Source organism: Sus scrofa, chromosome 8 (genome assembly GCF_054392235.1).
Source record: "Sus scrofa isolate SSC_HxYL_T2T_F1_AM1 chromosome 8, Sscrofa_HxYL_maternal_Yorkshire_Landrace_v2.0, whole genome shotgun sequence".
Lineage (NCBI taxonomy): Eukaryota > Metazoa > Chordata > Mammalia > Artiodactyla > Suidae > Sus > Sus scrofa.
This window is the reverse complement of record NC_139390.1, coordinates 103,449,584-103,477,302: the sequence shown is the minus strand read 5'-3', so window position 1 is coordinate 103,477,302 and position 27,719 is coordinate 103,449,584. Positions and strand designations below refer to the sequence as shown.

Sequence of the window (27,719 nt, the reverse complement as noted above, 5' to 3'; positions counted from 1 at the left end):
TTGACGGCAACCGGCGGGAGTTTTTCAAAATGGGAGCGCGAAGGCGCCACCCAGTCCTCGGAAGGTGCCTGGGAGACCTTTCCGTGGCTGTACTGTCGTCGCCAGGAGCGGCGGCCTAGAGAGCCGAGCCTGATGGGCGCCAAGACCCGCTGGCTGCTTGGAGCGCTGCCTCGAAAAGACTTCGTGAAGGGAGCTAATCCGGGAAGCACGGGCCGGGACCTAGAAATATGGCGACGTGCATCGGGGAGAAGATCGAGGTGAAAAGACTCGGCACTGCTCAGTAGGGCGAGTGGGAGTCGGAGTGTTGGGACTCGAGACCCTGGCTGGAAGGGGATCGGGCGAAGCTAACTGCCGCGGGGCGGGCGCCGAGGTGCTTTGGGAGGGTCCCAACCGCCGGGAGCCCGGCTGTTTAAGGGCGGAGCGGCCCGCCCCTCACAGACGCGGGGGCGGTGAGACAGGTGTGTTGCTCGCAGCTCCGCCCTTCTGTTCCTAGACTCCAAGGCTTCTGGTCTGCGATCCCGCTCCAGCTGCCGCGCTTAGAGCAGAGCAAGACTGTCTCCCCTTTTTTCAAGGGGATGGCGGTTACCTCCGGCGGGAGCTGCGGCGGGATTCTCTTCAGGCGCTCAGCTCTCAGGGGGTTGGCTGGAGGTGGGAGGAGGGTGCTGAGGCTACACTGAAGTTGCGGAGCCAGACTTAGGATATTCTATCTAGAGCCCAGCCTGGAAGCTCAGCGAGACCTGCAAGGCATCAACATGCTTTCCACCCCAGACACCTGCTGTATTGAGGTGTAATATCTGCTTGAATTTTGAATGCAAATTCCCCTCTTGATCCATTTTCTCTTCTTTTCCAGCCCCTTCCTATTTTTTCCCTTTCTCCTTCTGAAAGTTGTCACACACATTCTTTAATTTTGACTTTTAAGGATTTTAAAGTTGGAAATCTGCTTGGTAAAGGATCATTTGCTGGTGTCTACAGAGCTGAGTCCATTCACACTGGTTTGGAAGTTGCAATCAAAATGGTAAGAATTTTGTAATCAACTTCTTTGCAGGTAACAAGAGATATTTGCTATTTGAAATGTCAGAAACTCCTTACCTGCCAGCCTTTTCTTTATGGTATAAAAATCCCACTGCTTAGGCAGGAGACAGTAGTTCCAAGTCCACCATTTGAACATAAGGTTATCGTAGGAGATCCTTGACCATACTTAAATAACATCTTCAGTACTGTTCATTATACCTGGTATCTAATTATGTGTACTTGGAATAATCGGTAGCGATCAAAGAACAAAAAATAACTTTAAAATAATAAGAATACACTTGTGCATAGTTCTATATTACACTGTAGCAAGCTAAAATACTGTTCTTTTTATCAGAAGTCAGTCTAGGGAGTTCCTGTCGTGGCTCAGTGGTTAACGAATCTGACTAGGAACCATGAGGTTTCGGGTTCGATCCCTGGCCTCACTCAGTGGGTTATGGATCCGGCATTACTGTGAGCTGTGGTGTAGGTTGCAGACGAGGCTCTGATCTCGTGTAGCTGTGGCTGTGGCATAGACTGGTGGCTACAGCTCCAATTGGACCCTTAGCCTGGGATCCTATATATGCCACGGGTGCAGCCCTAGAAAAGACAAAAAGACAAAAAAAAAAAAAAAAAAGTCAGTCAGTAGGAGTAACATAAGCAAATTAAGAAACACTTATCTATACTAGTAGGAAAAAGGAAGGATAGTTTTGTTTTAAAGCTTGCTAAATTTTTATTATTATACATAATGATATTTGAGCTATTAAATTTTTTGTTTATTTTATTTCACTTGCTTTTTAGGGCCACACCTGTGGCATATGGAAATTACCAGGCTAGGGGCTGAATCATAATTACAGCTGCTGGCCTAAACCACAGCCACAGCAACACCAGGTCCTTAACCCACTGAGCTAGGCCAGGGATCAAACCTGCATCCTCATGGATACTAATCAGTTTTGTTACTGCTGAGCCACGATGGAAACTCCTAAATTCTTTAAATTGGTGGAATGTATTAGAATGCATTGGGCAAACTTATGTCCACTTTATCAAGCACTTTACTAGATGCATGGGGAAAAATAGACAATAGAATAAATTGATCTCAAAAAGAAATAGATAAAAAGATTTAGGAATATTTTAAAGTATATTTTCTCTTTTCAAAGTTCACGTAAGAGGAATTCCCATTGTGGCTCAGCAGTAACAAACCCAACTAGTATCCATAAGGTTGAAAGTTTGATCCCTGTCCTTGCTCAGTGGGTTAAGGATCCAGCATTGCTGTGAACTGTGGTGTAGGCTGCAGATACAACTCAGATCCTGCATTGCTCTGGCTGTGGTATAGGCGGTCAGCTATACCTCCACTTTGACCCCTAGAGTGGGAACTTCCATATGCTGCAGGTGTGGCCCTAAAAAAAAAAAAAAAAAAAGACACCCCCCAAAAAAAAATAAAAACAAAGTTAGCATAACAGCTTCACTTTCCAAAGTTTATCATCAACATTTAAACCTCTTATGTTATTTTTAGATAGATAAGAAAGCCATGTACAAAGCTGGAATGGTACAGAGAGTCCAAAATGAGGTGAAAATTCATTGCCAATTGAAACATCCTTCTATCTTGGAGGTAAGATACAAATTTTATAAAAGTGTCCAAGGACATGAATTTTTCTATTTTATAATTTATTTTTCCCTTTTACATTTCAGCTGTATAACTACTTTGAAGATAGCAATTATGTGTACCTAGTATTAGAAATGTGCCATAATGGAGAAATGAATAGGTATCTAAAAAACAGAAGAAAACCATTCTCAGAAAATGAAGGTAGGCTCTGCTGCTTTGCTGGTTTTTTTTTTTTCTTTCTTTCTTTTTCTTTTTTTTTTAAAACAAAATTTAAATTTTTTTGAGGTACCTGCTGTGGCACCATGGGATCATGGGTGTTTCTGGAGCACTGGGATGCAGGTTCACTCCTTAGCCCAGGACAGTTGGTTAAAGATCTGGTGTTGGCACAGCTGCAGTGTAGGCTGCAGCTGCGGCTTGGATCTCATCCCTGGTCTGGGAACTCCCTATGCCACAGGGCGGCCAAAAATCAAACGGGAAATTTTTAAAAATATATATATATATAATTTTTTGAAATGAAATTTTGTAGTTTTGAAAAATGTACTATGTTATAATATTTAGTGAAACTTTCAATTATTAACTTGTGCTACAAAAGTAGATGTTATCCCCCCAAAATTAAAAAAGTGGTTAATTCACATAAATAATGCAGGAATTATGGAAGTAAAGTAAAAGGAGAAATTTACTATCCATCTTTTCCCAAAACAATTTTTAAATCAGTGATCATAATTTAATGTGTATCCTTTCAAATCTAGAAAATGCTATTTAGAATGCTGTTGATGACTATAACATAGCTTCTAATTCAAATACAAATAACTATTAAAACCCGTTATTATAGAAAATGTCAAACATAAAGTTAAGAGAGTATAATGAGCCCCTATGAACTTATCACTCAGTTTCCAAAACTATCAAATCATGGTCAGATTGTTTCATCTGTACCCTTTCTTATTCCCCTAGTTTCCTAAAGTATCTTGAAGCAAGTCATAAACATCTTTTTATCTTTATATGATACAGACTTAAAAAAACAAAACATAAAAGTCACTATCACACCTAGTAATTCCTTACTATCAAATACATTGTCAGTTTCAGCTTCCTTGTTTTCTTATAAATAACTTTTTATAGTTCAGGTCAGGATTAAGTAAGGTCTATATTTTCAAATTATCTTTCAAATTATATTATCCTGCTAACTGAGATTGCAGGTCAAGATTGAAGGCTGAGAAAGGTAGTTGCTAATAGGCTTTTTGTCCATTTGATTCTATATTTAACCCATTTGGAAAACAGTTTGGTTGTATGTATTAATAGTTATGGAAATGTTCAGACCCATAGACTGAAAATAAGGACATAATACAAATTGAAAATTCATACACATGTTGATAATGAGTACTGCTTTTTTTTTTTTTTTTTTTTTTAGGGCCACATCTGCAGCATATGGAAGTTCCTGGGTTATGGGTTGAATTGGAGCAGCAGTTGACAGCCTTTGCTGCAGCCACATTTGTGACCTACGTGGCAGCTTGTGGAAATACTGGATCTGAGCCAGTATTCAACCTACACTGCAGCTTGCGACAACACTGGATCCTTAACCCACTGAATGAGGCCAGGGAACGAACCCATATTCCCATGGGTACTTGTCAGGTTCTTAACACACTGAGCCACAATGGGTACTCCAGTACTGCTTTTTTCATAGTACTGTATAAGAATAAGGCCTTCTTAAATAAGACATAATTTGCGAAAGAAGAATTAAATGAATTATCAATTTGACTTAATTAAAATCAAGAATGTGAGAGTTCTCACTGTGGCACAGTAGGATCAGCAGCATCTCTGGAATGCTGGAATGTAGATTTGATCCCTGGCCTGCCACAGTGGGTTAAAAGTCCAGCTTTGCCACAGCTGGGGTATAGGCTGCAACTAGCTCAGATCAGTTCCCTGGCCTGGGAACTCCAGTTGCCTCTTGGGCAGCCAAAAAAGAAAGTTAAGAATGTGTATGACAAAAGATACTGTCAACAAATTTCAAAGTCAAAGGTAGGAAGAAAATATTTGTAAAATAAAATGGCTGACAAATTAATACTTAAGATGTAAGGTATGCCTAAAAAGAAAGAGATAATTGAATAGGAAAATGACTGTTCACAGAAGAGAAAGAATAAGTGGCCAGTGAACATTTGAAAAGATGCTCAAACTCAGCAGTAACCATAAGAATGCCAGCTAAAATAATGAGTACTAATTTTTTACCCATTGGATTCAGACAACCTAGTGTTAACAAGGATGTGCTTGAAAACAACAGCCTTTTGGAGAGCAGTTTGGCACGGTATTAAAATACTAAATTTTGGGCATTCCTATCATGGTTCAGCGGTAACAAACCCAAGTAGTATCCATGAGGATGCAGATTTGATCCCTGTCCTTGCTCGGTGGGCTAAGGATCCATTGTTGCCATAAGTGGTGATATAGGTTGCAGACACGGCTCAGATCCCACTTTGCTCTGGCTATGGTATAGGCCGGTGGCGTACAGCTCCAATTCAGCCCCTAGCCTGGGAATTTCCATATGACTCAGGTGAGGCCATAAAAAGCAAAAAAAAAAAAAAAAAAAAAAAAATTCTTCTAATTTTAAGGACTTCTTCTGGTTACCCTAGTTAACTCTAGTCACTTCTAATTCTAATAAAATTAAGCTTCCCTTGGGAGTTCCCATTTTGACAGAGGGGAAACGAATCCAACTAGTATCCATGAAGATGCCTGCTCAATTCCTACCCTTGCTCAGTGGGCTGGGGATCTGGAGTTGCTGTGAGCTATGGCATAGGTCGCAGATGTGGCTTGGATCCTAAGTTGCTATGGCTGTGGCGTAGGCTGGCACCTGTACCTCACATTTTTCCCCTAGCCTGGGAACTTAAATATGCCACAGGTGGGGCTCTAAAAAGGAAAAACTAAGTAAATAAATAAAATTAAGCTTCCCTTAATTTAGAAAACTCATCAGTTGGAAAGGACAAAGAATATAGTTGTCTTTAGGAGGGTTTTTTTTTTTTTTTTTTTGTCTTTTTGCCTTTTCTAGGGCCACTCCCGCGGCATATGGAGGTTCCCAGGCTAGGGGTCTAACCGGAGCTATAGCCGCCAGCCTATGCCACAGCCACAGCAACAGCAGATCCAAGCCACATCTGCAATCTACACCACAGCTCACAGCAACGCCGGATCGTTAACCCACTGAGCAAGGCCAGGGATCGAACCTGAAACCTCATGGTTCCTAGTTGAATTTGTTAACCATTGAACCATGATGGGAACTCCTAGGAGGGTTATTAAAGAGTATTTTAAATTATCAGAGTGGTATTTTAGCTGGTGAAACTAATTAGTAAATACTGGCATATGTTTTTGGATTTCATAATGTATTCTAAATACTGAATCTTCAGATTTTCTAAATTATAAGGTTTTTGTTTTGTGTGTGTGTGTGTGTGTGTGTTTTTTGTTTTGCTTTCTAACAGCTCGACACTTCATGCACCAGATCATCACAGGAATGTTGTATCTCCATTCTCATGGTATATTACACCGGGACCTCACACTTTCTAACCTCTTACTTACACGTAATATGAACATCAAGATTGCCGATTTTGGGCTAGCAACTCAGTTGAAGATGCCACATGAAAAGCACTATACTTTATGTGGAACTCCTAATTATATTTCTCCTGAAATTGCAACTCGAAGTGCACATGGACTTGAATCTGATATTTGGTCCTTGGGATGTATGTTTTATACATTACTTATTGGGAGACCACCTTTTGACACTGACACAGTGAAGAACACATTAAATAAAGTCGTACTGGCAGATTATGAAATGCCAACTTTTTTGTCAAGAGAGGCCAAGGACCTTATTCACCAGTTACTTCGTAGAAATCCAGCAGATCGTTTAAGTCTATCTTCAGTATTAGACCATCCTTTTATGTCCCGAAACTCTTCAACAAAAAATAAAGATTTGGGAACTGTAGAAGACTCAATAGATAGTGGACATGCCACAATTTCTACTGCAATTACGGCTTCTTCCAGTACCAGTATTTGTGGTAGTTTATTTGATAGAAGAAAACTTTTGATTGATCAGCCACTCCCAAATAAAGTGACTATATTTCCAAAGAATAAAAATTCAAGTGATTTTACTTCTTCAGGAGACAGAAGCAGCTTTTATACTCAGTGGGGAAATCAAGAGCAAGAAACTAGTAATAGTGGAAGGGGAAGGATAATCCAAGAGGCAGAAGAAAGACCACATTCTCGATACCTTCGTAGAGCCCATTCCTCTGATAGATCTGGCACTTCTAACCAATCTCGAGCAAAAACATATACAATGGAACGATGTCACTCAGCAGAAATGCTTTCAAAATCCAAAAGATCAGGAGTAGATGAAAATGAAGAAGGATACTCACCCACAAACAGCAATGCTAATATTTTTAACGTCTTTAAAGAAAAGACATCCAGTGGTTCTGGATCTTTTGAAGGACCTGATAACAATCAAGCACTGTAAGAATCATTCTATCAAAAAAGATTTTACTTTTCGGTAAACATGGAATTAGCACAAACATGAAGCTGCATCTTACTAAGGGGGGTTACCTTAGCATTATCATATGTTCCTGGGGCACTTTGTAACTGTAAGTTTTTGTTTGTTTGTTTGTTTTTTGCCTCTCCCAAGGCATATGGAAATTCCTGGGCCAGGGGTCAAACCTGCACCACAACAGCAACCCAAGCCACTGCAGAGACAACACTGGATCCTTAACCCGCTACACTGCAAGGGACATCCTATAATTTCTGATTCTTAATAGAAGAATCAAAATGATGATTTTTGATTTGTAGGTAAGAATCTCTTAAAAGGAGCGAGTTCCTGTACTGGCTCTATGGGTTAAGAACCTGACATAGTGTCCATGAGGATACAGGTTCAATCTCTAGCCTTACTCAGTGGGTTAAGGATCTGGTGTTGTTGCAAGCTGCCATGTAGGTTGCAGATGCAGCTTGGATCCCAAATTGCTGTGGCTGTGGCATAAGCCAGCAGCTACAACGCCTGTTCAACCCCTAGCCTGGGAACTCCCATATGCCACAGGTGTGGCCATAAAAAGAAAGAAAGAAAGAAAGAAAAAAAAAAAGCTCTTAAAATGAGTGCATGTGCTCATGAATATATTTGTAGTATGTGTTTTAACCAGTTCCAGAATTTTTAGTGTCATTTTTTATTCTATGAAGCAGGTCTCCAGTACAGTCTATCAGATATTAAACATGTCTGATCCCTAGAGTACTCTAATAGTAACTGTACTACCTGTACACACACACACACAAATAGAGAAAAGAAGCAGAGCCTAAGTGGTAAGTAATCATACTATTGGCTGCTAGGTTTTTAGTGACTACCGTTTATTTTTCTTCCTTTTCTGATCTTTGATTTTTATGCTTAGGTTACAAGAGGATAGTAGCCATGTAGTAACATTGTCACCGTGCCATGGGCATTTTGGCATGGGAATTTAGCTTCTTAGAGACAGCTTAGTTATATAGATACTGAGTTCCACAGTTAATCTCCCAATTTTTAGGTATTCATGTCAGTATTTTTATCTTATAAAGTTATTACCTGATGGTTTTTTTATTAGTTTATGGTAATTTTTTTTTTTTGTCTGTTTAGCTCCAATCATCTTTGTCCAGGAAAAACTCCTTTCCCATTTCCAGACCAGACAGCTCAGACTGAAATGGTGCAACAGTGGTTTGGTAATCTGCAAATACATGGTGAGTTTTTATGGACTATTTAATAAAAAGTAATTGCTTGGACACTTACCAAGCATTGCAGTTTTCAATTAAGTAGAAGGTGATATGGACCTCATAACATACCCATGGGACCTCACATACACTAAGGTACATAGATACTAAAACCTAAACATTTTTAAAGAGCTGTCCTCCAAGTCATTATTTTTTCTTATAGATACATAGAGAGTTTGAAAGTTAAACATTTTTAATTAGTGAACAAGACATTCACAGAAGGTGTGTTAGAAAATAATGATGGAAAAAAGACGGAATAAAAAACATATGGAAGAAACATCTGGAGAGGAGGAGATAATTTTTTACTGAGTATCATATTATCCCAGACAAAGTGCATAATATGGATGTAATTTAAGCAGAGAGTTGCTGTGTCACCTTAGGAGTCTGTTTTTTTTTTTTTTACGGATATTATTTTCAAGAGCCCAAAAGAGAATTAATCTTCTCATGTGTACTTGTTGAAGATGGTAATTCAAATTTATGTTTTTTAAACTACAGTACTGCCATATGTTCAGTCTTTCTCTTAATCTTCTTTTTTGCTTATAGATGCTTTTATTTGGTAACATGGACATGTCTGAGCAATCCTTATTTATAATAATCTAGTAGTGCTGCTTAATTTTTAAGTATATTATTTGGTATAAGAGATTTCCTGTTATAATGGAAGTGAGGGGAGGCACTTAAAAGTCATTTAAGGGGAAAATTGTGATATAGATTTTTAGAATTTAGCATTTGAAAAATTGCCTTACATAGTTTATATAGTCTTATCATTTTAAGGGCTTAAAAAGATAATGTTCCCATATGAACTCTAAAACTGTATTAAAGATAAATGGATAAAGTTCAGTAAGAAATTTTTTAGAAATGTGGGTGCATATGCATTTGTAATATTAAGTATTAATATTAAAGCTATTTCATATATTTTAGTGTTTTTTGGTTTTGGCATATTTTTAAAGATAGTATAGTTTTTAGCTTAAAGAGAATAAATTTACATGTTATGTAGAATGATTACTTGGGAACTCCTTTCAAATCTGTGTTTGTTGGAGCAATGGCAGTTGCTCATTTTGTATTAGTAAGTGACTAGGTGACTGGTTTTTTGCTTTGATTGAAAAATTCATTTCATATTTACATCTTTCTTAGTCTTAGACTAAAGGTATTCCTTTTCGTTCTGGCTTAAAACGTCCTTTTATTATGCCATATCAAACTGCTTGTTAGAAAGATTATGAGCTTTTTTTTTAAAAAAAGACTATTTCTTTTGTTTCTCAAAAAAAAGTGCTATTGTAACCAGCATGACATTATTTTGTATAGACCTGACTTTTTAATGATTCACTAAATTGCATTATTCTGTGTATATTATAGCTCATTTAAGAGAAACTACTGAGCACAACAGCATTAACCCAAACAGAGATTTCCAGGGCCATCTAAATTTGCAGGCCATATCAAGAAATGTTTGGTTTGATAAAAGAGCCAAAAAGAGCCCCAGTGCTTCTGATAATGCACATCCTACAAAACAGCTGACTGCATTTCACAGTAAACCTGAGATAATTCAACAAGAATCTTTTTTTGGCTCAGATCCTTTTTCCGAACAAAGCAAGACCAGGGGTACGGAGCCACCATTGGGTTATCAGAAACGTACATTACGAAGCATTACATCTCCCTTGACTGCCTACAGGTTAAAACCAATCAGACAGAAAACCAAAAAGGCTGTGGTATGTCTTAATATTTTTCTAAAATCGCTGTATGATATTTTCCTTAAGTAAATGGTTTCTGTATCAAAGATGTTGTTTTTTCAGTTCCCTATAATGTCCCAGTTTTGTTTTGGTTTTTGGTTTTTTGTTTTTGTCTTTTCTTTTTAGGGCCGCAGCCTCGGCACATGAAAGTTCCCAGGCTAGGGGTCCAATTGGAGTTACAGCTGCCAGCCTACACCAGAGCCAGAGCAACGCAGGATGCGAGCTGTGTCTGTGACCTACACCACAGCTCACGGCAATGCAAGATCCTCAACCCACTGAGCAAGGCCAGAGATTGAACCCACAACCTCATGGTTCCTAGTCAGATTCGCCTCAGCTGCGCCACAATGGGGAACTCCTGTTTTGTTTGTTTGCCACTCTGCAGCATGTGGAGTTCCTAAGCCAGGGACTAGATCCCAGCTGTAGCTGCAGCAATGCCAGATCCTTTAACCCACTATGCCAGGCCAGGAATTAAACCTGCGTCCTGGCACTGCAGAGACTCCACCGATCCTGTTGTGCCATAGCTGTTGCACCACAGCAGGAACTCCTGTCCCTGTATTTTTTGACAGGTACATGATAAATTCACTCAAAAGAAAAGAAATGGGTGTTTATGGAAAAATAGCTCTTTGTTTCCTTTTGGGTACCTTAAGAATGGCTGATACTGAGTTTTGAATTTTAAGTTATTAATAATGAAAAACATTTAAAAGTAATACTGGCTAAATACTGTTAAATATTATTTTATTCACAATCCTAACTACTAAATAACTTTTGCTTTTGTTGTACATTTTGTTTCTACATTTAATCTAGTCTCAAATGAAAAAAATAAACTAGAAAATGTTTTTAATGTCTAACTATTTAAAGAAAAGGGGTAGCACAAAATTAAGTATAGGAGTTTTTTAAATGTCATGTGCGAATTGGGAATGGGGATTTTTATTTAATTCCCTCTTGTTAGTCCTTTGTTTTCCATTGCACTCAGTCTTGCCTTTGTTTGGCATGCTATTGTCTTTTTAAAGTCCTTACTCTCCACCCTACCTTCTGCTTTCTTTCTTCTCACTGGTTATCATTTCACACCTGATTATACCTTCTTACCATTGCCCCAGTGTTTTACAGTTGCGCTCAATTACACCTCTAGTCTAGACTGTTGCAGTGAAGCAGCTATTTGATTTTTACTTCAATTTTTGTTTCTGCCATGGTTAAGTACTTTTCTCTTAACTAAGGTATATATGTCAGAGTTGTTCTGGTAAACAAGAAAATCGTTATTGATTTTAGTTTTGTTTTTTATTTAGGTGAGCATACTTGATTCAGAGGAGGTATGTGTGGAGCTTCTAAAAGAGTTTGCATCTCAAGAATATGTGAAAGAAGTTCTTCAAATATCTAGTGATGGAAGTATGGTAATGTGGATCTACTTTATTATCTTGTAGCTTCATCACTTAAACATTTAGCATTCCATTCATTCTATAATGATGTTCTTAAAAAATCTTTAATCACTTTTCTTGATATGATAGTGTCTCTGGAATTCAAAAACTAAAATACCATAATACAAGTATTTAAATAAGTGTGGTTTAAAAAGTAATTTTAACTAGTAACAAAATCTTAACTTTAGGCTTAAGTTTAAAAAGCAAAAAAAAATTACTTTTAGAGAATATTTAGCATTTCCAATAAAATATTTAATGTTACATGTGACCTCTTTTTATAATTTTAGTAACAAAATGTTGTGCTCTAACTTAATGGCATATAATTGGAATTCTTAAAAATTTTTTGGCAGATTACTATTTATTATCCAAATGATGGAAGAGGTTTTCCTCTTGCTGATAGACCACCCTCACCTACTGACAACATCAGTAGGTACAGATTTGACAATTTACCAGGTATGTAAATTTACTAGAGAATAAATTTAGGTAATGGATACAGATACATAAACTCTATACATGTAAATATTATAGATTGTAAATATCTTGACTTCAGTAGTAGGGCTATAGGTTATGTTTTCATACTTTATGTCTGGTGAGATGTGCTGTACCTTACTTTTCCAACAAGTATTCATATTTTGTGTTGTAATGTTATTTTATTCTATTTATTTAAGTAAAAACTAACTCTGGAATATTAGTCATCTGTCCCACAAATAAACTTTGTACACTTGTATTGTTACAGTTTGTCGAGAATCATGTTAAAAATTCAACATGGAGTATCTAGTTTTTGACTTTTTTTGAAATCATTACTGTGCTACATAATGATCACTTGTAACTTTGGTTAACCACACTTGACTTCCATATGCAGCCTCTGGATATTATGGATTGGGAAATTATGTACTGAATAGTAAGACCTCAAGGAGGTAACCTAGAAAAACAAATAAGAGAACCTATCTAATCTAACCCTATTAGAAATTAAAACCAGTAGATAAGCCTATTAAATAAAATAAGTGACCAAAGTTAAAGGGAAATGCAGAAATTTATTAAAACATTCCTGGAGCTCCGGCATTGTCACTGTTGTGGCAGATTCGATCCCTGGCCTGGGGAACTTGTGCATGCTATGGGAGTGGTCCCCAAAAAGAGATTTTTTAAATAATTATCATATCAGTCACCAGATTTTGTTGTATACTTGGAAATTTTATTACACAGTGTTTAGTTTTCATTAAAATAATAGACTTAAATATCTAAAAAATGCTAAGCTTTTATGGGTTTTATGTTAATGCTTTTATTCCCTAATATTAGGAAATTTTTTTCTTTTCTCTCTCTAGAAAAGTACTGGCGAAAGTATCAATATGCTTCCAGATTTGTACAGCTTGTAAGATCTAAATCTCCCAAAATCACTTATTTTACAAGATATGCTAAGTGTGTTTTAATGGAGAATTCTCCTGGTGCTGATTTTGAAGTTTGGTTTTATGATGGTAAGTGCCATTTGGAAATGGTGATTTTTTTCCCCCTTTAGTTTGTAACTTAGTAGTTGTGGGTTTATTTATTTATTTTTTTTAATTTAACACAGCTAGTTTTATGTGTGTCTGTATCCATACATAAAAATTATACAACACAGTATACTCTATGTCATATGTTAATCAAAATATATTTATCTATACTTTCTTATAAACAATTTATTCTCTTAATATACATATTAATTCTCTTTTCCCATTTGGCTCCAATTTAACAATATCCTGTTTGATATTATAAAAATAACATGAAATAAACAATACCCTGTTTCTTACTAGGAACTTAACATATACAAAGTTATTAAAATAGCAAATGTCACAAAGGATAAGATTGAACCGGAGAATCTTATTTTCTATATCCATTCTACAAAAGATGTTTATTTATTTATTTATTTAGTCTTTTCTAGGACTGCACCCACGGCATATGGAGATTCCCAGGCTAGGGGTTTAATCAGAGCTGTAGCCGCTGGCCTACGCCAGAGCCACAGCAACATGGGATGCGAGCTGCGTCTTTGCCCTACACCACAGCTCATGGCAATGCCGGATCCTTAACCCAGAGCAAGGCCAGGGATCGAACCCGCAACCTCATGGTTCCTAGTTGGATTTGTTAACCACTGAGCCACAATGGGAACTCCAGATGTTTAGTTTTTAAATTGAACTATAATTGATTTACAATATTATGTTACTTTCTTCTGTACAGCAAAGTGACTCAGTTATATACATATATACATTCTTATTTTCTTTTCCATTATGGTTTATCCTAGGATATTGAATATTGTTCCCTGTGCTATACAGTGGAACCTTGTTTTCCATTCTATATAGAAGAGTTCGCATCTATTAACTCCAAACTCCCAATCCATCCCTCCCCTATCCCCCAGTTCCTCCTTGGCAACCTCAAGTGTGTTCTCTCTGTGAGTCTGTTTCATTCATTTGTGTTGTATTTTAGATTTCACATATAAGTGATATGTATTTGTCTTTCTCTTTCCTACTTCATTTAGTATAATCTCTGATTCCATCCATGTTGCTACAAATGGCGTTACTTTGTGTTTTCTTTTTTTATGGCAGAGGAGTAATTCCATTGTGTATATGTACATTTCATTATTCATTTATCTGTGGATGGACATTTAGATTGCTTCCATGGCTTGGTTATTGTGAATAGTACTACTATGAACACAAGGGTGCCTGTATCTTTTTGAATTAGAGTTTTGTCCATATACATGCCCAGGAGTAGAATAGCTGAATCATATTATTGCTCTATATTTAGTTTTCTGAGGAACTCCATGCTGTTTTCCATGGTAGCTGCACCAATTTACATTCCCACCAACAGTGTAGGAGGGTTCCCTCTTCTCCACGCCCCCTCCAGCATTTGTTATTGTAGACTTATTAATGATGGCCATTCTGACCAGTACCTTACTGTAATTTTGACTTGCATTTCTCTGATAATTAGAGACGTTGAGCATCTTTTCATGTGCTCTTAACCACATATATTTCTTCTTTGGAGAAATGTCTATTTAGATCTTTTGTCCTTTTTTCAGTTGGGTTGTTTATTTTTTGTTGTTGAGTTTTATGTGTTGTTTGTATATTTTTTTACTTTTTACTCTGTAAAGCTTCCTCCCTTGAGGGACACATAGCACATACACTCACAGTAAACACAATTATAGCTGTCCTTCACTTAGGTTTTTCTATGAGAGCAGTGATTTTTTAAAAAAATACATAAATATCAAACTTAGGCTAGATAAATGCAGAAAAGAAAAATGGATCCCCTGTATTTATTGAATACTGTTTTGAAAGCCTAATTTTATTTATCATCAATAAGTGATTATAAATGATACCTTGGTGTAGGAGCCATTATGTACTGGGTATGATAATGAATATAAGAATTTTTTTTGGTCATGCCTGTGACATTTGGGCATTCCTGGGACAGGGATCAAAATGGAGCCATAACAGTAACCTGAGCCACAGCAGTAACAATGCCGAGTCCTTAACCACTAGGCCACAAGTGAACTCCAAATCTAGGAATATTTAAAGAAATGATAAAGAGTTCTCTTATTTTCTTTAAGGGGCAAAGATACACAAAACAGAAGATTTAATTCAGGTAATTGAAAAGACTGGGAAATCTTATAACTTAAAAGGTGAAAGTGAAGTTAATAGCTTGAAAGAGGAAATAAAAATGTATATGGACCATGCTAATGAGGTATGTACCTACTTGTAGTAAGATTCTCTTACCAATTAATAACATTAAAAATCACATAGGTGAAGTAATGACGGAAAGCACTCTTTTAAAATAGGGCCACCGTATTTGTTTAGCACTGGAATCCATAATTTCAGAAGAGGAAAAGAAAAGTGGAAGTGCTCCCTTTTTCCCAATAATCATTGGAAGGTAAATGTTCGAAAATGTATTAAATATGATAAAAATGTTTTACAAAACAATTTAATATTTACATTATGAATATTCTTTTGTTTTCTGTAAACTGAAAGCTTTAAGGGAATGTATTTGGACATGTCTTTCTCTTTCAGAAAACCTAGTAGTACTAGTTCACCCAAGGCCTTATCACCTCTTTCTCCTGTGGATCCAGACTACCCCATGACAGATACACCATCTCTGAATAGAATGATCATAAATAGTGCTGCTTCTCCGAAACAGGCACCAATACCTAATCCTTCTGTAAGTAAAATATATGTTACTTCTGTACTTTAAACCTTCAGTGATTGCCTAAGGTCTTTGATAAACAAATTGAAACTTACTGTGGCCTTACTATCATCAACCTACGTTTGAACTACTTTATCCCACACCCCTTTTTTTTGGTCTTTTTAGGTCCGCACCCTCGACATATGGAGGTTCCCAGGCTAGGGGTCCAATGGGAGCTGTAGCTGCCAGCTTACACCATAGCCACAGCAACATGGGATCTGAGCCGCACGTGCATTGTACAATACAGGTCACAGCAATGCCGCATCCTTAACCCACTGAGCAGGGCCAGGGATTGAACCTGTGTCCTCATGAATGCTAGTCAAGTTTGATAACTGCTGAGCCACAACAGGAACTCCTATCCCACACTCTTTGTGATTGAACCTTGGAAGCCTTTTAGTTCTTTCATTAACCAGACTTTCAGAGTCTTTGTCAGATGCTATTCACTTGATGGGTGAAGTCTGTCCCAAACCCTTTAATGGCTAATTCTTTCTCATTCTTCAGGTCTCAGTTTAAATGTTACCTCAACAAAGCCAAACCTAAATCCTCTGGGAAAAAGCTAAATATATTTATATGTTTTATTTTTACTAGTAATGTATTGTTAAATACTTTAATATTCATGATAGGATTATGGTTAAATGAACTTAAATTTTTACTGAGAACTATCATGCCAATGAAGACTATAAAGCAATATAGTAAAATGTAAGATTAAAGAAATAGATCTGTGTGTGTGTGTATATATGTACTCATACACACAAGCATACATAATTGCAGCCATGAAAAACTATACCTTGGAGGAGAAAAAAGACAAAAGAAATCTACCAAAATAAAAATAGCAGTTGTATGGGGATTTTTTTCCTGTTCTGTATTTTTCCAGTTTTCTGTACTGTGATTGTATTTTGTTTTTTTTAAAAATGATTTAAGCTAATACAAGTCCAGTCATTTTCTGTGTTTGCTGAAGCTGGCTCATTAGAATGCTGAGGAGTAATATCTTCCTTTTATTGTCTGTAGATGGTTACAAATGAAGGATTTAGCCTCACAGGTGCAGCTTCTGGAACAAACATCCCTTCCAATAGTCCAAAAGATTGTCTCCCTAAATCAGCACAACTTTTGAAGTCCGTTTTTGTGAAAAATGTTGGTTGGGCTACACAGGTGAGCGTTTCTAGTAAAGTTAATGTTTCTAAGTATAAATTAATTTGATTTCCACAGTAGTAAAGAGTTATCAAAAATATATAAATTTCTTTCCTTTTTAATGGCTGCAACTGTGGCATATGAAGTTCCCAGGCTAAGGGTTGAACTGGAGCTGCAGTCGGGGCCTACTCCACAGCCATGGCAACACTGGATCCAAGCCACATCTGTGACCTATACTGCCTCCTGTGCCAGCACTAGATCTTAATGTGCTGAGTGAAGCCAGGGATTGAACCTGGATCCTCACAGAGACAGCCTTGCGTCCTTAACCTACTGAGCCACAACAAGAATTACAAATATTTTAAAGATTTCTCTTTCCAAGAAAGTTTTTACACCTTTTTTGCATTGATTGTTAATAATTTTCATATTTTTTATTTGGATGCAGTTGGAAAATTCTAGATATTCTTGATAATAAATTGCCTGCTAGGGCCTGGGTGTGACCAATTGTGCCATTTGTTTTTAAAGTACAGGTCATGATGATGGCTAATTTTAAGGAGTTGGGAATGCCCAGGGCATTTTAAGTTTTAGAAAGTATTTATAATCTAAATTACTAGAGTAACTTTGATTTGGCAGAAAAAGAAATGTTTGCATTTAAAAGTTAGATCTACATTGAGTTTCAAACCTAAAGAATTTTATATAGGTGTAAACCTTCATTTGTATATTAACTCAAAGCTTGAATCTTGGAGACTTCTGAGCATAACACATGTATTTTTTTACTTACCAATGAAGTAAAATACAGCCTAGTCCTTAATGGGGGTAGGAAATAAAGGGAATGAAACTCAACATTTGTTGAGTACCTGCCATATGATGTTTTCCTCACACATTGTCTCATTTCCCAAAATAAAACATGGTAAAGTTGATGTTATCTTCATTCATAGAAAGTAAAACTATGGCTTATTATGGATGGTTGACTTTCACATTCTTATTCATTAGTTGGCAGAGTCTGGATATAAACCCAGGTCTGTTTGATTCCAGTGTCCATGCCTTTGTTCTTTTTATAGAGTGGCACATTATAAATGTCAGTGACTGAAGAAACAAGTTCTGAAAGTAAAGATGTAACATTTTTCAGCAGAATAGAAATTCTTGTGGCCTAAAGCCCAAAATAGAGGGAAATTCCAATTTAAGAAAGCATTGTGGGAGTTCCTGCTGTAGTACAGTAGGTTAAGAATCTGATGGCGTTCCCGTCATGGCTCAGTGGTTAGCAAATCCGACTAGGAACCATCAGGTTTCAGGTTCGATCCTTGGCCTCGCTCAGTGGAAAGGATCCGGCGTTGCGGTGAGCTGTGGTTTAGTTCACAGACGCAGCTTCAATCCTGCGTTGCTGTGGCTCTGGCATAGGCCCCCGAGCTTGGGAACCTCCATATGCCGAGGGAGGGGCCCTAGAAAAGGCAAAAAGACCAAAAAAAAGAAAAAAAAGAATCTGACTGCAGCTGCTCAGAATGCTGTGGAGGTGTGGGTTCAATCCCCAGACCAGCATAGTGGGTTAAAGGATCTTACATTGCTGCAGCTTTGGCATAGGTTGCAGCTGCCACTTGCATTCAGTCCCTGGCCTGGGAACTTCCTTTTGCCATGGGTGCGGCCATAAAAAGAAGGCATTGCTTGGTTATTTCCTAAATCTGTTCTTGGTTAGAAATACTATGTAGGAAAAAGAAACCTGCTCAGATATCCTCAGTGGAAACGAATGGGAAACAGGATTTATTTAGAATAATTTTAACATTATGATGCCCTATTAAAGGAATAATCTTAAAAAGGTAAGAATATTCTCATTGTCACTACCATACAGCCCCAAATTTGTAGTTGCATGAAAGGGTTTCCTTTTTTAACTATGAAAAACCTGTTACACATGAATACCTTTTAAGAACTTCGTAGCCTTTATCTTATAGTAATTTTGCATGCTTGTTATTTTTCTAGTTAACTAGTGGAGCTGTGTGGGTTCAGTTTAATGATGGGTCCCAGCTGGTCGTGCAAGCCGGAGTTTCTTCTATTAGTTACACATCACCAAATGGTCAGACAACTAGGTAAGTTATTAAAATATTGGTTGAATTTCAGCTCTTTGCTATAATTTTTTTCTCTATATGTTGAAATAAATGACTAAAGTTACTATTTTTATGTTGATTTTTTTAAACTGTTAATTATTCACAGCAGCTCATGAAATCTTTCTTAATGCCTATTTTATGATTATCTACGTGAATGAAGGATATTTGGTATGGATGATCCACTCCAAGCAGTTAGATTCCTTTAGCCTTATTATTCCTTAGGCAAACTAGGTTAGCTTTTTTCAGAAGCAATGGCCTTCTAAATTGAAAATAATATACTTAAACAATTTACATAAAAGAACAAGGAATCTTTTAACAGATAACCAGGTTATTTTTCCCAAATTAAAGGCTGTATCCACTGATCTAATGTGGCTTAGCAGTAACGAACTGGACTACTATCTGTGAGGGTTCAATCCCTGGCTTGAATCTGGCATTGCTGTGGTGTAGGCTGGCAGCTTGCAGCTCTGGTCTGGAAATTTCAGCCCTAAAAAAAAAAAGAAAAAATTTAAGGTTTTATTTTTTAAGGTTTTTTGTTTAGGGGAAAAAAGTCTTTTTGAATGTATATATTCATTCTGAATGAGGATGCCAGGCTACTAAATATGCTCTCAAGTAGGAATCTGGCAATAGTGAGAATAAGCAGGAGTTTGGTTCCCACATTTCAAACCATAACTTACTACAAAGAGGTGGGGTGTTGATAGGGCCAATACAAACATGCTACTTTATGGAAAGTATTTATTATAGAGAAAATATTTGGACAAATATAATTTGTGAATATATACCAACTGCTTTTGTGTATTTATATGAGTGCCATCGTGTAAAGAACTCATGAAGTGAGAGGTTTTTTGTGTTTTTTTGTTTGTTTGGTTTTTGCTGCACCCTCAGCATATGGAGGTTCCCAGGCTAGGCGTCCAATTGGAGTTATAGCTGCCGGCCTATGCCACAGCCACAGCAATGCCAGATCTGAGCTGCCTCTGTGACCTACACCACAGCTCACAGCAACGCAAGATCCTCAACCCACGGAGCAAGGTCAGGGATCGAACCCACAACCTCATGGTTCCTAGTCGATTCGTTTCTACTGAGCAACAACAGCAATTCCATGAGAGGTTTTTTTAAATCAGCTCTTTCAAATGCTCCAGAAGGTCGAACTACACAAATATAAAAATAGGTAGAACCCAGGTTCAGAAGATTAAAGTTCAGATTTTACTGGATATGGTCATTTTGAAATGGTTAACATACAGTAAAAATGCATTTATAATGTGTTTAGCTTAGTATTTTCCTTAGATTAGGCCTTCAATTTAATGAGGAATCCAGATTTTCAGCTTGCTTTAGAATTTATAAAATCAGTTCAAGTTTTTTGATCTGGTTGTCTTTTTATTAATATTATTTTTTGTCTTTTCTCTTTTTAGGGCTGCACCCACAGCATATGGAGGTTCCCAGGCTAGGGGTTGAATCGGAGCTATAGCTGCCAGCCTACACCACAGCCACAGTAACGCCAGATCCTTAACCCACTGGGCAAGGCCAGGGATCTAACCTGCATCCTCATGGATACTAGTTGGATTCATTAACCATTGAGCCACGATGGGAGCTCCTCTTTTTATTATTTAAATACATTTATAAATTGGTTATTTTTAAAAGGAAACTAAGTATGTTTAACTTGATTTAGGTATCCAATAAATAATTTTGTATTATTTTTCTGAGGTGCTTTGCCATTGAAAAATTACTGAAAAATATGCCTTTTAGTACTCATACAAAATACAAACCAAGTGACTTTTTTTTTTTTATTTGCTTCACTTAGGTATGGAGAAAATGAAAAACTACCAGAATACATCAAACAGAAATTACATTGTCTTTCTTCCATCCTTTTGATGTTTTCTAATCCAACTCCTAGTTTTCATTGATTAAAGCTCCTGTTAGATATATAAGTTTAATAAATAACATTTTTGTTGGCTTTCAAGTAAAGTGACTTTTTTATTTTAAAAAACTTCTTTGGAAAGCCTTTCTATAAAAGAGAATTTTTGACCAATACCATAATGGATGTATTTAATGAGAGAACAAAACAGAATGAAACTCAAGTCACTTAAAAAATGTAGCAGTTGTAGATTAAAATAGGACACATAACTTTGCTCTTAGAAATATATATCCCTCAAAATACTGTGTTCATGTATTTGTATTGAATAATCTTTTAAAGCAAAAATATAAATGGTATGTAGTATATTTCTGCTTTGACTGTTTTCCTTACTTAGACATGTTAAGAATCATGGGCAAAACATGCTGGAGTTTTTGAATATTGAACATGTAAATAATGTATATTTATGTTATAAGTAACATATGTAAACATGTATATTTGTTTTATATTTATTTTTGTAGCACTAATTTCTGATGAAACATTTCTGCAAATGAATTTTATAAAAAAATAAATGTTACTTTATCTTTTGATTATTTAATACTTAATTTTTTAAAAGTTACTTATAAACTCAGTTTTAAATTTTGTTGCCTGTTTAAGAGGAGCCAATTAAATTTTAAAAATTTTGAAAATGGTAAATACATTTTCTCTACTTTTATCTGAAAATATCTGTATATTTTAATGATAAACATTTTAACACTGAAGATCTTAAACTTAATTCAGACCCGTAAATATGAGGACAAAGAATATTTGATAGCAAGACAACCATTCTTAAAGAAATATGGTAGAATAGGTATAGAATGAAACTACTTAAATATGATAAAGACTGTTAAAACTGCCTCAATGACAGATGATTTGTATAATCAAATGTTGGAGTCAATTCCATTATATAGGAATATCCAAAGTCACAATTATTCAACATTGTGTTGGAGGTTTTTGTCTAAGGCAATAAGAAGAAAAATAATTTTTAAAATGAATTGCAGTTAATAAGACAACCCAGTAGAAAAATGAAAAAATAGGAACACATCATTTGGAAAGGAGAAAATCCATATAATGTATAAAAAGAAAATATGCTCAGCCTCATTTATAGTTGGAGAAATGCAAAGTTAAAACAAAAATCATTTCCCAGAGTTCTGTCGTGGCTCAGTGGTTAACGAATCTGACTAGGAACCATGAGGTTGTGGTTGGACCCCCCAGCCTGGGAACCTGCAACCTCATGGTTCCTAATCGGATTCGTTAACCACTGAGCCGCGATGAAACTCCAGGAAATGATTTAACCCTTCTCTGAGAAATAAAAATATAATTAGAAATAAAATTTCCTCCTTAAAAATGGAAATTATTAAAAGAATTCCTAACTAAATTTTGAAGGCTAAAGACTCAAATACATTTTGCTTTGACAAAATTTAGGTGTATTTTTTTCGTCTTTCAGTCTTAATGTGTCATTATGTTCCAGGTATTTCTCTTATACATACCATATAGCTGAATTTTTAAAGTCCAGTGTAATAACCTCTGTAATCTACTTTGTTTACATTATCATTTATGACTATTTGTCATTACAGTTCAGTTGCACTTATGACTCAACTTACTCTGTGCCTTCTACTTACCATTCTTATTTACTTTTTTTCCCATTCTTTCCCAAACTTTCTTTCCAGGTGAGTTTCTTTTCCATATGCTTATCTGAGTTTCCTTTTGGCAGATTTTTCTTTTTATTTTTTTTAGGGCCACATCTGCGGCATATGGAAGTTCCCAGGTGAGGGGGCAGATCAGAGCTACATACAGCTGCTGGCCTATGCCACAGCAACTCAGGGTGCGAGCCAAGTCTGTGACCTCTACCACAGCTCACAGCAACACTGGATCCTTGACCCACTGAGCAAGGCCAGGGATCAATCCCCAATCCTCATGCATGCTCATCAGGTTCGTTTCCACTGCGCCAAACGGGAACTCCCCAGATTTTTCTGTAATTATAGTTTTTAGAATTTGCTCCATTTCAATGCTTTGGTTCTTTTCTTCAAGGATTCTACTATATGTATATTAAATCATCTATGCCTAATTTTATATCTCTTTATTTCTGTTACTTTATTTTTTAAGGGCCACACCTGTGGCATATGGAAGTTCCCAGGCTAGAGGGAACTAGCCTCTAAATCAGAGCTGCAGCTGCTGGCCTACACCACAGCCACAGCAATGCCAGATTAAAGCTGCATCTGGGACCTATGCTGCAGCCTGCCTCAATGACAGATCCTTAAACTACTGAGTGAAGCCAAGGATTGAATCTGCATCCTTATAGATACTTGTCAGATTCTTAACCTGCTGAGCCACAACGGGAAATCCTCTGTTATTTTACTTTTCCTCCATCTTTGACTTCTCTCATGAAGTTATCTATGACATCTTATTTACTCTTGTGTATCTGTTCTTCATGTCTGAAATTATTTTAAGTTTCTTATTCTTTCCTGAGCTCTGCCAGCAATGTTTTCCTATCTTCCTATTATCTTATTTCTCCACTTCATTGAGAAACTTTCCCACTTCTCAGTTTCTCAAATTACAATATGTCATTTTTTCAACTTTATCTGTTTTATAGGCATATCTATCTGGCATACCTTTGTTTTCTATAACATTATTTAATGCAACTGCACTCTTTTCTGTTCTTCCTCAGTATTTATTCCAGTAAATGGCACCTACCTACATCATTAGCTATTCATGTAAGAATCATGAAAATCATTCTTAATACTTACTTAACCTCATTTAACACTTATTTACCTCATTTAACTACCAACTAATCCTGCCAACTCTACCTCTAAAATGTATTTCATATGCTCTTAGTTCCCATTTCCACTGTCAATTCCCTGATCAAAGTGACCAGCATCACTCATCTGAACCACTGCAATAACCTCCTGCTTGGCTCCAAACACCTCCTCTTGCCACCTCTATTAGAGTTTTTAGTTGCAAACATCAGGATCTAACCTAGTTGGTTTATACAGAAAATAAATATATTACAGGTTATTAGCTCATAGACTCTCTAGAAGGGATAGAGATTGAGGCACTGGAGCTAGGAACAATGGCTCAATCACAGTGCAGGAGTTGTACCAGAAAAAAACATCCTACCAGGGAGTTCCTGTTTTGGCACAACAGAAACGAATCTGACTCTTATGCATGAGGATACAGGTTCAGTCGCTGGCCTCACCTGGTCAGGGATCCAGCAGTGCCATGAGCTGTGGTGTAGGCTGGCAGCTGTAGCTCCAATTAGACCCCCAGCCTGGGAAATTCCATATGCCATGGGTGTGGCTCTAAAAAGCAAAAAACAAACAAAAAACACCCTACCAGCGTTATTCAGCACAGATTCCTCAGCCATGCTGATAAAGCTAGGGACTGAGTTCCAGGAGCCCTGACACTGCTTTCTCCAAAATGTAGCCACAGACCTTGCTCCCCAACAAATGTCAATTTTCTGATGTTACTCACGTCCTCTTTTTGCCCAGTCACTTATGAAGTCTCATACTGGAGGCATGTACTGGCAGAGCCAGAAACACAAGCTCAAGCCTTGGCTGCAAGGGTAGATGAGAGAAGGGAAAAAAAAATTATGAATGCGTTTTAGCTTCTAAGAGGACAGGCTCAGTGTGAAAAATTTTCCAAATGTAGAAGAGTCTTCAGGAAATGAAGAGTGGCCACAAACAGGATATATGTCCTCCACATCTATTTCAATTCATACTTCATATTGCAGCCAGCTCATTCTAAAATACAAAGCTGATTATATTATTAACTTACTTTAAGTTGTGGGAATTTTAAAACACAATTACACATATAAGCGTTTAAGGACCCTCCCAACTTCAACAAAGTTTTTGCCACTACTTTTTCACCTAGCCTACTAACATACTTCCCCCTATGGAGTATTTTGAGGCAAATCCCAGTTATCATATAATTCCAATCATAAATTCTTTAAGAGATGAGGACTTTTTAAAAGCATAACGTAACACAGCTCAGAATAATTCCTTATTATCTGATGAGTCTAGTTTTGAACTTTCCAATTGCCTCAAATACATATTTGAGTTAAAACAAGATCCAAAATAAGATCTGTATAATACATCTGATTTAGAGATCTTTAAATTTCTTTTCATCTATGACTTCTCATCTATAAACTTTTTTTTTTAATTTTAAGAAACAGGACCAGTTGTCTATAGAATAGATCCACCCTCTGGATGGCTCAGAGGGTTAAGAACACAACTAGTATCCGTGAGGATGTGGGTTTGATTCCTGGCCTTGCTTAGTGGGTTAAGGATCTGGTGTTGCCATGAGCTGCAGCGACATAGGTCTCAGAAGTGACTCAGATCTCACATTGCTGTCTCTATGGCACAGGCTGGTAGCTGTAGCTCTGATCCACTCCTAGCCTGGGAACTTCCATATGCCAAAGGCGTGGCCCTAAAAGAAGAAAAAAAAAAAGTACAGGACATCATTTGGGTTTAGATGGTTACTTCTGAGAGTTGGCATTTACTTATCTTTTTTTTATTTCATATAAACTGGTAGTTTAGTAGTTCCTGTTGAGGCTCAGCAGAAATGAATCTGACTAGCGTCCATGACAATGCAGGTTAGATCCCTGGCCTCGATCAGTGGGTTAAGGATCCGGCATTGCCATGAGCTATGGTGTAGGTCACAGACGTGACTCAGATCCCGAGGTGCTGTGGCGTAGGCCGGTGGCTACAGCTCCAATTAGACACCTAGTCTGGGAACCTTCATATGCTGCTAGTGTAGCTCTAAAAAGACCCCCCCCCAAAAAAAAACAAAACAAAACTAGTAGTTTATATCTACAGGCTTCATTAGATTCTAGTCCAAATTTTGGGCGAGAAACACTTTCATAGGCAGTGCTGGGTACTTCCTGCTGCATCAAATCAAGCAGCACATAATGCTTACTCACATTTAATGATGTTAAGAATGATTAGGTTGAAGGGTTAAGATGGTGGAATAGAAGGACTTAAGCTTACCTTAGCTCACAAAAACAATAAAATTACAACCAATTGCTGAATAACCATCAACAGTACAGACTGGAAACTACCAAAAAAGATATCCTATACACAAAGACAAGCCACATCAAGACAGTAGGAAGTGTGCTTTCCCAATGTAAGCAATCCCATACCCATCAGGTGGGCAACCCACAGGCTGGAAAATTACTATTGCAGTGTCTCTCCCACAAGAGTGAAAGTTCTGAGCCCCAGGTCCGTTCCCACAACTGGGGTCTGCATTGGGAGAAGGAGCTCCTAGAGCGTTTGGCACTGAAGGTCAGCAGATCTTGTGTGCAGGAGGTCCACAGGACTGGGGGAAAACAGAGACTTCACCCTTGAAGGGCAAACACATGCTTTCATGTGCACTGGGTCCAAGGACAGCAGAGATTCCATAAAAATCTGGATCAGACCAACCTGCGGATCTTGGAGGATCTCCTAGGGAAACAGGATGGCTATAGCTTGCTGTGGGGGAATGACGTTGGAGATAAAGGTCTCAGGAATAATCATCAGTGTGAACGCCCCTGGAGGTGGCTACTTGGGAAAAATCTGGCTCTACCCATCCAGACTGAGACAGCTCAAGCCAAACAACAAACAGGGTGGAACACAGCTCCATCTATCAGCAAACAAGCTGCTTAAAGTCCTCCTAGCCACAAAGCCACCTCCAATCACACTCAAAGTCAAAGTCCCAACTATCACAGGGATAAGAGTCAGCTCCTCCTACCAGGAGACAGGCACCAGTCTTATCCATCAGGAAGCCTGAAACAAGTCCCTGTAACAACGTCATCCACAAGGGGGCAGACACCAGAAGCAAGAGAGTCTACAGCCATTTAGGCTGCAAAAAGGAGACATATACACAATGAAAAGGCAGAGAAATATGATGTAGATGAAGGATAAAGAAAAAAAATGCAAAAAACACAAACATATGGAGACCAAACAACATGCTACTAAACAACCAATGGATCATTGAAGAAATCAAAGAGGAAACAAAAATACCTAGAAGCAAATGACAACAAAGACACAACAATCTAAAACCTAAGGGATGCAGAAAAGCATTTTAAGAGGGAAGTTTAGAGCAATACAGGTTTACCTCAGGAAACAAGAAAAATATCAATAAACAACCCAACTTTACACCTAAAGCAACTAGAGAGAACAGACAAAACCCAAAGTTAGCAGAAGGAAAGGGATCATAAAGAGCAGAGCAGAAAAAAATGAAATAGACACAAAGAAAACGACAGAAAGGATCAATGAAACCAAAAGCTGGTTCTTGAAAAAGATCAACAAAATTGATAAACCTTTAGCCAGACACATGAAGAAAAAAGAGAGGACTCAAATCAATAAAATTAGAAATGAAAAAGGAGAAGTTAAAACAGACATCACATAAATACAAAGGAGCAAAAGAAACTGCTACAAACAACTATATGCCAACAAAATGGACAACCTAGAAGAAATGGACACATTCTTAGAAAGGTACAATCTTCCAATACTAAATAAGGAAGAAATAGAAAAGATGAACAGACCAATCACAAGTACTGAAATTGAAACTTTGATTCAAAAACTTCCAACAAACAAAAATCCATGACCAGATGGCTTCACATGTGAATTTTATCAGAAATTTAGAGAAAAGTTAATGCCTATACTTCTGAAACTATTCCAAAAAACAGTAAAGGAACACTCCTAAACTCATTCTATGAGGCCACCATGACCCTGATACCAAAACAAGACAAAGATACCACAAAAAAGAAAATAACCTTCCAGTATCAATGATGAACATAGACATAAAAACGAGGAGGATTAAGACGGCAGAACAGAAGGACTGGAGCTCAACTTCTCTCCTAAAAATAACAAAATTCACAACTAAAAGGTGAGCAATCTCCACCCAAATGGACCTGAAACCTTAAAAAAGATACCCTACTCCAGAAGA

General features: G+C 37.2%; 1 protein-coding gene across 6 annotated transcripts; it reads left to right on the top strand.

The window, feature by feature from the left end:
- The first annotated feature begins 15 nt into the window (after positions 1-15).
- Positions 16-21,349, top strand: PLK4 (polo like kinase 4). Of its 6 annotated transcripts, none has more exons than XM_021101608.2 (16): positions 16-257; positions 920-1,015; positions 2,526-2,617; positions 2,698-2,812; positions 6,067-7,090; positions 8,229-8,329; positions 9,923-10,059; positions 11,364-11,468; positions 11,843-11,945; positions 12,815-12,964; positions 15,061-15,194; positions 15,289-15,380; positions 15,518-15,665; positions 16,698-16,838; positions 18,786-18,892; positions 20,706-21,349. In XM_021101608.2, exons 3-16 carry the CDS (start codon positions 2,537-2,539, stop codon positions 20,806-20,808), a joined length of 2,541 nt encoding a protein of 846 aa, XP_020957267.1. In that variant the 5' UTR covers positions 16-257; positions 920-1,015; positions 2,526-2,536; the 3' UTR covers positions 20,809-21,349. The 6 variants fall into 6 exon arrangements, with proteins under 6 accessions (XP_020957267.1, XP_005666931.1, XP_084829061.1 ...); XM_005666874.4 differs by having other exon boundaries at positions 2,522-2,617; XM_084972935.1 differs by having other exon boundaries at positions 851-1,015.
- The last annotated feature ends 6,370 nt before the right edge of the window (positions 21,350-27,719 follow it).